Source organism: Cynoglossus semilaevis, chromosome 5 (assembly GCF_000523025.1).
Source record: "Cynoglossus semilaevis isolate Cse_v1.0 chromosome 5, Cse_v1.0, whole genome shotgun sequence".
NCBI lineage: Eukaryota > Metazoa > Chordata > Actinopteri > Pleuronectiformes > Cynoglossidae > Cynoglossus > Cynoglossus semilaevis.
The window spans coordinates 106849-119790 of NC_024311.1; the positions used below are offsets into that span (position 1 = coordinate 106849).

The 12942-nt window shown below is 38.7% G+C and overlaps 1 protein-coding gene across 1 annotated transcript in view; it reads right to left on the bottom strand.

The window, feature by feature from the left end:
• gpn1 (GPN-loop GTPase 1) overlaps positions 1-11411 on the bottom strand; it is a 13222-nt gene extending 1811 nt beyond the window's left edge. The window contains exons 1-12 of the mRNA XM_008309857.3: positions 11205-11411; positions 10514-10607; positions 7277-7383; positions 6305-6342; positions 4512-4590; positions 4096-4190; positions 3094-3139; positions 2844-2990; positions 1780-1862; positions 1651-1690; positions 1484-1574; positions 1152-1256 (exon numbers count right to left, since the gene is read on the bottom strand). Coding sequence (XP_008308079.1) covers positions 1152-1256; positions 1484-1574; positions 1651-1690; positions 1780-1862; positions 2844-2990; positions 3094-3139; positions 4096-4190; positions 4512-4590; positions 6305-6342; positions 7277-7383; positions 10514-10607; positions 11205-11366 — 1087 coding nt within the window. The 5' untranslated portion in view covers positions 11367-11411. The remainder of the gene's footprint in view (positions 1-1151; positions 1257-1483; positions 1575-1650; positions 1691-1779; positions 1863-2843; positions 2991-3093; positions 3140-4095; positions 4191-4511; positions 4591-6304; positions 6343-7276; positions 7384-10513; positions 10608-11204) is intronic.
• Positions 11412-12942: the final 1531 nt, after the last annotated feature.

Below are 12942 nucleotides of genomic sequence, written 5' to 3' on the forward strand. Positions count from 1 at the left end.
ATATACATATACATATATATATACATATACATATATATATATATACATATACATATACATATATATATATATATACGTATACATATATATATATACATATATATATATATATATAATTATCATTATTTATTTATTTATTATTTTTAAGTTAATCATTTGTCATTGTGACATCCGCTCGGGGAGCAGTGAGTGGGGATGGTGCCATGCTCAGAGCACCTCAGAATTGCCCCCTAGAATTATTTATGCATTATTGTATTTTTTTTTTTTTTTTATGTTTACTGTAGTTGGATTCTTGATTGACTGACTCAAATTGTAATTTGTTTTCCAAAGCCACAGAGCCACGGCCGGTGGATAAAAGAGTACCATATGTGTACTATGACTGTAGTACACATATGTACTAACCACTTTGTCTCAGTGGACTGAAAAGAATTTGCCTCAAAGCCCAGATACTCCAAGTTGTAGCATTTGAGCCGTCCCAAATACATCCCTAACAAGCAGTGGTAAATCGTCAAGGCCAGCCAGGCTTTCTCTACTGGCCTAAACGGTATCAGAATCAGTGACTTATTTTTCAATATATCTTATCATAAATATTTATAAAATAACAGAGTAGTCTGCTCATCATTTCATAGCTTTTCTCTTAGTTGCGTTGCTATCAATCGTGTACATATATGCTGTTAGTTTTTTTTTTTTATCCAATCACATTTGAGCCATCATGTGTTGCCAGGGGCAAAGAAATCTACCTGAAGGACTTCTGAATCAGTAGGCCTAACCTGCGGATGCAAGGAGCCTTCAATGAATGGCAACGGAATTGTTTCTTGAACCTATTAGATTTTGACTTGGCAACAACAGGGCCTTGTTGGGTTAGGTTTAGCAGGTTACGTTGATGATTTGAGTGTTTTGATTGGACGGTCAAACAATGCAATGAGTCTTGAATCTAAATGCAAATTTAAACTTTCAGCATTAGCATGGGTGGAGATAGAAAAACTTGTTTGGCAGAACTGCAACACGTGACTAATCTGTACAACAAAATAATTGAACATTGCTAGAGAGGAGGATGGATTTTGTGTACAAATAATTAGGATGTATTAGTGGGTTGTATTTCAAGCTACTGAGTACAAGACCTTGACTTTTCACCAACAGATCATTCTTACCAGTGTGGTCAATGTCATCCGTGTCACTATCATCAGTTTCTTCTGTGTTTTCTTGAGTACCACGCCTCATGATGATGTCACTGGGTCCAGCAATTTCGGATTCTTCTGTACAAATAAGCCAAGAAAGTAATAAAAAAAAAAAGTTCAGTACTGCCAATATAATCCCATTCACAGCTATTTCAATAAGAATCCCAAGTGTTTTGACAAGCACATAGCAGCATTCCATTTTTTAAATGAAGCAGCTTCATTTAAAATGAAAATAGCTTACTTTAAAGGTGACACTCTGAAGTATTTGCACTAAAGTACAAACAACTGAGCTTCTAAGCCTCTACCTTTCGCAATTAAGCCTGAAATGTTGACAGCTCCCATGTCCTTCCGGAGATGCTCTAGTTGCTGTTGCTGCTTTTCTAGGTGAACCTGAGCCTGTTGCAGAAAGTGTCATGGTGAACTGATGATTAAAGTCCGATAGAAAAGGCAGATAAAACAAAAACATAATTACCAGCTGATTGTGGAGTCTTTCATATTCTGGTAGATAGTCCCTAAGTAAGTGTGATAGACACAGGTTACATGACTACAAATGTTTTTATCACTGCACTAACAACAAAGAACATCAGCGCCGCCAACTCACCTCTCATATTCCTTGGCAGCATCCTCAACCTGTTCCAACAGCTTGTCAAATCCACTTCCTGTCACTGCTGACACACCCACCACCTGCAAACAGCCGATGAGCACAAGCGATTACCGTAATGTCCGGTACTATTGAGCGCACCTGGATATAGGCCGCACCCAATAAATTAAAAAAAGAAGAAGAAAAAAATAATGGGCTCCCCGGCCGTATTTGGAATCTCAGGGGAGACTGAGTGATCTGCTCCAGGGCCGAAGCTAAAATTAGCTCTGGGGCTAACTCACTTCACCTTGTGCTTGTCCACAGCACAGGTAAACAGAAACAGGGAAGTTGGAGTCTTTATCATCAGCCACACCGAGCGCAGCAGTACATAAACAGCTTCAACATTACAGGGCTGTAGCTGCTCTAAACTTTCGGTTACGTTCTCTCGCACGCGCGCCCCATGTAAATATACGCACACAGCCATTCACAGACAGACGCTACTAGTATAACACACAGTAGCCTCCCAGAAAAGTCATTGTAGTGGCCTATAGTCCAGAAATCACGGTAATAATTGGGCTAGTATCGAAAAGGACAGAAAGGACTAGCAGATATTGTTATTGTAAATTTTCCAAAGTCCAAAGATGAAAGATGGAGATTTGCAGTCTCACCCACTTCTATTGCTTCTATCAGAACAGTCACAATAACAAATATCCAATACAGGTAGAGTAAAAAAAAAAAAGATCAGACAGTAGCACAGGCCATAGAGGAGGGGTTGCAGCCTTTTACATCCAATTTACTAATCAGTTCTATATGTGTCTGTGGCCTGAAGGTTGCTAAGGTTCCATTACACCTCAGCATTGCCACAGGCTGATCAACTCCATGCCACACCTGAAGCTATTTGCTATCTGTGGGGATATCTGAGGTTGTTCAAACATTTCAGATAACTGAAAGTCTGATACCTATGGGATTTCAGAAACCTGTAAGTTTTGTTTTGATAAAAAAAAATAATCTGGGTGTCATCATCTATTGAAAAGTGACATGATATTAGAAACATTTATAGAGACTTCAAATTGTTGTCCTCTTACCTTTAGGTTGGTGTAAAATTCCTCGAGCACCAAACTCATGGAGCGCATTAGGTTGCTCACATATGAAGTTTCTTGTTCAAGAGCATCTTGAAAAACCTCAAAGTCCAGCATCCACTCCAATGCAAAACTGTGATTGATGATATCTGTCTATTACATTGACAGTTCAATTAAAATGGATACATTAAAAAGAAAAAAAAAGAAAATCTCTTCAAACTTTTAATACAGGTTTACAGCAAGGAGATAAACTCACCTTGTTCATGGCAATAATGAATGGCAGCTTAGTCTTGTAAAGGATACTGGGTAGGTAGAAACACATGATCGAGAATGGCAAGATTAGCATCGCAGTTAGAGACGACACTTAACTAGCATTTATATGTACAGTCAGAAGAAGAATACGCCCGGCGTTGCCTCCCTGTCTTGGTGAACGTGTGTTCGCCTTCTGTCATCCAATGATCCCACGCAGCTCGCAATTTAACTTTGAACGCCCTGTTAACACCAATATTTAGCGGTTGGAATTCTTGGGTTAATCCACCCGGAATGATGGCAAGCCCCGATTACTTTGCCTCACTTGGGTTTGGACAATATCCATGAGATGGGCGCGCAGGGAGTCGCAGATCAATACATAGATACCGAGATTTCTGGAAAAGGGTAGTGACCTAAGTTGGACCCAGGAGGGCGCTGTCGTTGTTTGCCCCTCCAGGCGGGTGTCTATTTTTGACGCTGTTTCGTATGGAAGTGCGGATGTTGTTTTGCAGCGAGCGTGTGTGTGTGTGTGTTTTCCCTGTATCGATAAAAAAGGAGTTTTTGACCAGGAAAAAAAATCTCCATGCGTCTGAGTCGTCCTGCATCTCATCATACGTTGACAATACAAAAACACAACGTAGAGTGTCCGAGTTGTTGGAGGCACGACACGACATTGACACGGATTTGAGTTACACAACCATACTGTAACAATTGTTGTTGAGCATGTTCTAATTGTGATAACAGAGTTAAACTTCATTGTTGGCTCCCAGTGTGCTTCATTTGTGTGCCATCATGTGTGGTGCGCAGTGTGGTTTGGCTTTACAAAATAAGTTCGAGGTCAGTAAGCACAACCAGAAGAACCGAACCGGGTTATAAGGCGCACTGTCGATTTTTGAGAATATTAAAGGTTTTTAAGTGCGCCTTATAGTCTGGAAAATACGGTAATCATTTAGTATATGTATATTCTTGTGTATTTTCATGAAACACAGCAAATTAAACAGTCCATTACCTGCAGGCGTAGAGCATATTAGACATGAATGTGATGGGATTGACGCTGCGTGGCGTGTCCATCACATAGACCACAACACAAGGGAAAGTTGAAGCCTAAAGAGACAGGAAGACAAAAAAAAAATGAGATCTAACACAAAAATAAAAGTAATGATAATTAACAGTATTTAAGCCTGGAATGACAATAAAATGATAATCAATAAATCCATTGATCACACGATAAATGTAAATGGAGTTGTTCATTTTGCCGGCCTTATCAGCAATATTTTGTGGGACATTATTTCTTCCCACAAAATGTGTTTAGGACGTAGTGGTCTCAAAATAATGTTGACAATGTTATCATTTATCAGCAATATTTTGTGAGACATTATTTCTTCCCACAAAATGTGTTATTGTCACAGGCCTACCTAGACCTACCAGAGCCTCAGTGATGATGGTTCCAGATGCTGACCAGGTGAAAACCTCAATTTGACCCGGCGTGTCAATCAGTATGTACCTGAGAAAAGTACAGAATTTGTGAGAATGTAGAGTACTGTTTTTATAAAATGTGAAGTCTACCGTCTAAATAAAAAGTTGAACTGCATCTGCTGCTTCTAAACTATCTGTGAAGTTCAGTGCTTACTCACTTTCTCTCACACGCATAAGAACAAACTTAACAAAAATAGGAAATTTTTTTTTGGGGGGGACTTTGCATAGTCTATTGAACATTAGCAAGAACTTTGTTTTGAACCTTTACTGTTACCAGTAAGTTTCTTAATTCACCGCCATGTTTGAAGTAGACACCAAATGTCCACCAGTAAACGAGGGGAGATGATACAGAAACCAACAGAATACGGAAATAAATGAAACAGTATGTTGCCCACCTCATTTTATTTTTGTCCAGTTTGGTTCTTATAGCATTTCATATTCTCACTTGCACACCTTTCCGAGACACCTTTCATTTTAAAAGAAAATCGAGCGGCACCATGCAAGCAGTGACTTGCAGTTGTGACAGTGATTTTGATTTTATTTCGTTTTTCATTTTCTATTAAGGTCACTGTTTTGTGTACAGCATAATTAGGACTTTAATTTACGAACTTTCTCAGTAGTTTTAAAAAAAGCCCACCCCACTATTTGAGAAGTACTGCTTTAACTCCTTTAACTCCCCCGGAGTACAATACCTCTACTACTGACTATTCTACTCTACTTGGAGTACAGTACCTCTACTACTGACTATTCTACTCTACTCTAAAGGGGTAAAACTTTCAGTGGCTCGAAAGAGGAAGAGAGCTGGCCTTGCATCAAACCTTGCCTGCTGTTGGCTCAAAAACCTCTGGAAGGTTCTATGGTAAACTGAATCCAGTTCAAATAAATAAATATTCGGCTTAGGGCTATCAAACAACATGCTCTGCCGTAGAGTACCAAACGCTGGACATAATCACAATCTAGGGGTGGGGACGCAATTGTCTTGATTATATATTGAATTTAATAGAAAAAATCCATAATCGGCGATTCAAAAACTAAAATTTGTATTCTACAATCTCAACAGCGAGGCTATGAGATGGTAAAAGTCATACACGCAACATGCTGCACATTGCACGTAGATTCCTTATTGAATTGGCTAATTCAAAAAAACATTATCGGTGTAACTAATGTGCATCACTGTAGAAGTTCTGTAAGAATGACTGACTAGAACCATAGCTCCAGAACAGCAACATTCAACTTGTTTTAGAAGCTAATGCAGGCAGCACCTCTTGAATAAAGAGAGGATATAAGGTGGAAAAAAGACAAGAAATGTACTGTAAAAAAAACAACTACCATGAGCCCCAATATTACTGGTTTCTATTAAAGGGCACAGGGCAAAAAAAAAAAAAAAAAAAAAAACTAAGTACCAGTTTCAACAACTAAGTAAATGTTTTATGATCTGCCAAAATCAGAAAGTGTGTCTCTAAACAATTTCGAAATTGTCCGTTACAAACAAATCAAAAAGTCACCACCGTCTTGCTGATTTCACTGACATTTGATTCTGTTGATCTACAAGGATATACTGTATATGTAGTCTTTGTTATCTATCTTGTGTTTCCAACGTCTAGCACTAACATTAAAAAAAAATAACATCTAGGCATAACGGCAATACATTTCTTCCCGGGTGTGCCCGAGTACAGCTCTGACTGTGGCCCCCCCACAAATTTGTGTGATTTGTGTCCTGCCAAGCAGAAGCAAGTGCTGACCTGTGATTTTGCTGCTTCTTCTCTATGAAGTGCATCACCTGTAGGACACAAACACATGTGTATATATGTGTGTGTATATATGTGTGTGTGTGTGTGTGTGTGTGTGTGTGTGTGTATGTATGTATATTATTCACATTTAGTCACATTATTGAGAGTAGCAATAGGCAGAAGACAGGAGTCGGATCTGGAGGTGGCAGAGTTAAAGATGCTAAGATTCTCTTTAGGAGTGACAAGAATGGAGAGGATCAGGAATGAGGTCATTAGAGGGACAACACAGACAGGAAGGTTTGGAGAAAAAGCTAGAGAAGCCAGATTGAGATGGTTTGGACATGTGCAGAGGAGGGACAGTGGATACATTGGTAGAAGAATGTTAGAGATGGCGCTACCAGGTAGGAGACAAAGAGGAGATATATGGATGCAGTGAGGCAGGACATGCAGATAGTTGGAGTCAGAGTAGAAGACGCAGAGAACAGGGAGAGATGGAAAACAATGGAAAAGAGGTCACATCATTGAGCAATTTTCATGCAACACATACAGTATAGTAAATTATCTTTTTCCCCTTCTTTCCTCTTTCCCCTGCCTCCCTCGCTTCCTCTGCAAAATAGGTCTACATGAATATGACCGATAGATAGATTAGATAAATAGATGGATGGATGGATGGTTAGATAGATAGATAGATAGATAGATAGTTCTACATGAATATGATCGATCGATAGTTTAGATAGATAGATAAATGGATGGATGGATGGTTAGATAGATACTAAAAACAAAAACTCAATGTTCTTTAGGACTACGAACTTGAGTACATTCTCTTGCTACAATACTAAAGTACTTTTTCATATTTATTTATACTGTGAATGACATTACTTATTGGGCTTGAACTGGGACCAGGGTAAGACAATTTTGTTTATCCCATGTCTAACATACGTTGAAATGGCAATAAAAACCTCCATGAATCCTTGAACTGTTTACCTGGTCAAAGCGTGTAGCAAAAAGATTGAGTGAAGTTACAATTCCTCCGTTTGGTCCAAGGCAATATTGCTTCATCACTTCCTTGTAGTTTACAGTGTCTCTAATGTCTGGAAAATAAAATGAAACACAAGTTTAATAAAATCACAAAGAACAGCTACTGGCCAGTTTCACATTGGATGACTATGTGGCGAATCAGCATAGCAGTACATCCCTTTGTTTACTAATAAACAATACCTCACACTTAATGTACATTGGACCTCAATGACAAAATAAAAAAAAAAGTCATGTAAAACATAACTAAAGTAAGTCAGTATTACACTACAAGTTGGAGTTGAAAAGTCAAAGTACTAAGGTAAGTCAGTATTACACTACAAGTTGGAGTTGAAAAAGTCAAAGTGGATTATTGTCACGACTGAACACACTGTCACTGCCTTTAAACCCAGTAAGTAATGCTTGAATGATAACAAGTCTCCAGGCTCTCAATAGTATTTCAATTCTTAGGGGTGCAGGTCCGTTTCAGATTTCATAAAAGAAACCAGTTAAAAACGGAGTCAATTGCTGAATTCGTGGCTGAGCTGAGAAGATTGTCTGAGCATTGTGATTTTGCTATTGAAATCGCCACGACAATGGAAGCTGCTGCCAAAGGTTCTGTCGAACTTCAACAGCAGATGGCGCATGCAAGTATGCAATGTACACAAAAATAGACAAAAGACAACATAAAAATGTTTCATGCTATCGGTGTGGAAAGAAGTCCCACACTCCAGCTGAACGTTGGGTTAAAGATAAGGAGTGCAGACAATGCCAGAAAATAGGTTACATACAGAAAATGTGCAAACATCCCCCCCCCAGAGTTCAGCGAAATCAATCATCAAGAAATGGAAGAAATATGGCACGTGTGAATCACCCTTGTAAACTGAGTGACCACGCAAGAAGGAGACCAGTGAGAGAAGCCACCGAGACCCGTTCGAGTTACAAGCTTTAGCTGCTGAGATGGCCAGAGACTGTGCATATAGCTATAACTGCTTCCCGGGTTCTTCACCAGACAAAGCTTTATGGGAGGGTGTTATGACCCTTGCCTGAGGACATGTATCGTGTGATTGTTATGGGAGGGTGTTATGACCCCTGCCTGAGGACATGTATCGTGTGATTGTGTTTTATGTGTTTTCTGTCTCCTATCAGTGTATGTGGGTTTCTTTTGTTTGTTTGTTGCAGTGTCACGACATGGAAACTGAGCGGATTAGTCGATGGCGTCCAATTAAACTGACTGGCTGCCAGCCCCCTTCCCCTTTTTCCCCTTCATCATCCAGGCCTGCTGACACCTTGCCATGTGCTCCGTGTGGTTTATCTTATGTAATCTTTGATTGTTGGTAATTAGGTGGAAAATAGAGGAGTGAGAAGCCCTTGTTTTTGTTTAAAACATTTTCTCTTGTTCTCTTATTGGTGAGCCCAGGTTGAAAACCCTGTATTTTGTTTTCTTTTGTTTGTTGTAGGAAAAAGCAGGGTACTCTTAGTTTTGTTTGTTGTATGCTGTATGCATTGTTTCCTCACTTCCTCGCAAAATAAAATGCTGCTTTAATACTTTTAGACTTGGCCACATTCTTGGGGATGAGAAGCAAAAGGGGGGGGGGGGCTACAAATCTTGCTATGCACCAGTTCCCCGGGAAGTCGAAAACCACTCCCCCCACACATGTATATAAGCGTTATACAAGTTATTCTTGAGAGGAAGTTAGTTCTTGGATTTGCGTATTAACAACTGTAGTACGAGATTTCCTTGAATACTTCTCCAGTCGTTTCATTTTGCTAGTTGGATCTGTTTGTTTTGGCATTTGTTATTAAATGAAACGACCATCTTACCGGCTGTTTCCTTCCTTCAGGCTACCTACGAGGTGATTAAACTTCAAGAAATCGTTCAACTGGGCCGTCAACTGGATTGATTATACCAATGATTTTTAAACTGGTGCCGTGACCCAGATCAAAATATAGCAAGAATCTTTCAAGACGAAAAAAAGAGAATTTGTGGGTAGACTTGTTTAGGGCTTTTCATACTCGATACCCGCACAACCTGACAGAACTTGAGCAGTTTTGAAAAGAAGAATGGAGCAAAGTTGCAGAGTGCATGATGTACATGACTGATTGAGACTAATCCACACAGACTCAGTGCTGTGATTGCAGCCAAAGGTGCATCTACTAAATACTGACTTTAAGGTGCTGCTTCAAGTCGCCGCTGTTAGCCCGAGTTCCAAACACTGACCTGAAAGAAGGCAGTTTTTCCAGAACCCGCCATCCCCAAAATGATAAGACATACTGCTTTTCAATGGGGACAGCACCCTAAAGCCCAGTATCCTGGTCAGTTACTAAACACTCTCGATTTTCCATTGATCTACTAAATACTGACTTGAAGGGGGTGAATAGTTATGCAAACAATTATTTTTTCTTTATATAATTTTGTTTCATTAACATTAGATAGGGCATTACATGGGACAGTGGTGGCTTAGTGGTTAAGGAAGAGGACTTGTGTCCGGAAGGCTTCAGGTTCGAGTCCACCAGTTGCCAAGTTACCACTCAGGTGCTCTGAGCATGGCACTGTCCCCACTGGCCCCTAAAGCTGCCCACTGCTCACTTTGGTGGTGGGTTAAAAGCGTTCATATTTCGTTGTGTGCTGTGTCACAATGACAAGTAGTTCACTTAACTTCCTTACTTCATAGAACTATATACTTTTTCCCTTTGACATTAAAGAGTTTTTTTTTCCAATAAATGTGTTAAAAAAGCCAAATTTTATTGACTCAATAAATGTGTTAAAAAAGTCAAATTTTATTGACCATTTATTGATATATGAAAGCAATAAAAGTGTAATACTTATGCTAAGCGCTGTTACTTTCACAACATACATATTGTCTTCTGTTAAAAGGTTGAGTAGACTTTACTTAATTAATTTAAATTATTATTATTTATGCATAAACATAGTTAAGTAATAGATAGTTAATATTTTCATTGAAATTAAGAATTAGGACCAGAATTAAGTACATTTTAATATTTTCATTGAAATCAAGAATTAGGACCAGAATTAAGTACATTATGCTCAATACTGGCTAGTGAGATTTAGTTGATCACGCAACAGTAAAAGTTACTTAGTAACAGTTAGTGCCAATTGTTACCAGCATTTTATTAAGTAAATTCAGTACGTTATATTTTTGGATGCATATGTTTTCATTAAAAAAATTTTTTTTTTTCTCTTACCGATGTTTGCAGGGAATGGAACATGCTGTACAGCGGGGTCCAAGTTGATAACATACGGAGGAGATTTCAGAGAGTGAAGATAAGCTGTTAACCTCTGAAACAAAATTAAAAAAAACAAGTTAAACCGGACTTATTTCTGTATTACACACCTTAGTACACACTACCTAAAAGGGTTGCTCATAACATCTATTGTTAGTTAAGTGTCAGAGCTACATTTTAGACTTCTTTGATAGAATAAGGGTTATTACAACACATACGGTCTGTTACGATCGTTATAAGATATAAATGCCCAGACCATTTCTGTGTTTAGTTCTGATACCAATACAACGTTGGTGAAATGTTTTAAAAACCTGTGAAAGTTGGGTACCGCAAACTTTGAGAACGATACATTAGTATGGTGGCAATTTTTAAACGCCTTCAAAAAAACACAGGTTGAAAATGGGAGATCCTCCAGATGTCCATTGAAATTTTTCACCCTGATATTCACCCTGTATTGTTACAGTTTAAACCATAACTCACATGACGGAGGGTAATTCTGGTCTCGGAAATCTCAAGGTTTGCTCATGCCACTATACAGCAATCAATGTAAAACAAACACCGGACAAACAGGGACTAAACTAGGGACTAACTGATTATTTATGTCACCAACCACGTTTAGTCGCTGCTGTTAGCCCGAGTTCCAAACACTGACCTGAACGAAGGTAGTTTTTCCGGAACCCGCCATCCCCAGAACGATAAGACATACTGCCTTTTTAACGGGGACGGCACCCTGAAGCCCGGTATCTTGGTCAGTTACTAAACACTCTCGATTTTCCATTGATATTTCCTCAGGTGCGCCACAAAAACTCGCCATGTTGCCACAAATGGTGTCCTCATCCGTCTGCCAAAAACCTAAAAAAGCTGTCGTAAAGTATAAAGCGACTGCAGAACTGACGTAAAGAATGGCAAAGCAGTAACTATGGTATATACTGTATGTATATATATATAATAAGCAAAATACTGTATGTATGGAATATATAGGGACATTTTACCTATATTAAGAAAGTGACAGAACATCACCCAGCTTCCTCTTAATTATTGTTATATTGTTATATAATTAATACCACTACTACCTATAATAAATGTACAATTAAAGTATATGATATAATACGTATTTAACATATATATAGATATCTTGTATAAAATGTCTTTTATAACTCATTATATTAATTGTTTATATACCTTATATTTATATATAAATATGATATATTATTTATTCCTCATTATAGTGCTCAGGCATCTTGCTTTTGTCTTTGTCTGCTGAACGGTCCAAGATGGCGACTGTATTTCTTGCAAGATCAGCTGACACTGCTGACGTTCCAGTCTGTCTAATACAGTGGTTCTCAAACTTTTTATACTCTGTACCCCATGAGAAAACATTGAGCTCTCCGAGTACCACGATGATGACCAACCACTCTCTGAGTACCACCATGATGACCAACATTAGAATATAGCAGCATAGGCCTTTCCTATTAGCTTCCACAACACAGGAGAGATGTTTATAAATGTTTTTAAAGATGTTTATGTTTATAGGTTGTATTAATTGTGCATGGTATGTTTCAGAGTTATTCAACTGAAAATGTAAATGTGAAAATATGAAATTTTCCCTGCTTACCACTAGAGGGCACTCGCGTACCACCTACCACAGTTTGAGCACCACTGGTCTAATATATTTAATGAATATGTGTGACACATTAGTCTTTCTGCTCAGCCATGAATGCGCAAAGAAAAAGTACAAGGTGAGGCAAATATTACCATACCACACTGATGGGGGCAGTGACGTGCAGTGGGATTCATTCATTCATTCAGTGGTGAACCCCATCGGCACAATGGGTAACTGCATAGTGCATGTCGTTGTATTAATGGCTTTGAAAAATCGCATTCTGCAGAGGTAAGTTAACCTGGGGAAGAAGTTATTGTGTTTTGAATGTTTCAAATGAAAATAAATAAAAACAGTGTTGGAATAACGTGTTTGACATTTGTATAACATGGTCCGCAACGAGGGGCATTCACGTACCATCGGAAATTTAATAATCTTACAATGAAGTTACCCAGGACAACCTACAGTTTGCCTACAGAGCTGAGGTCGGTGTAAACGCTAAAAGTAGCATTTTTTTTTTGGCAGAGCTAAGAAGTCAGAAGGCAACACAGTTTTCTCTATTTTTAGAAAATGAGAAAAAAAAAAAAGAACAATGTGGCCTTTTTTAGTTGATATCACCTCACATCTGAATGAGCTGAATCCGAGGCTACAGGGCTAGGACAATTCTATTTATGAACTGATGACAGCTGCCCACTCCTTTCAGAAGAAACTTGTGTATGGACAGCAGCTCACCATGTTCATTCAGAACCCATTTCTCATCACAGATGTCTGAGGGTTCTCAAAGGAAGTC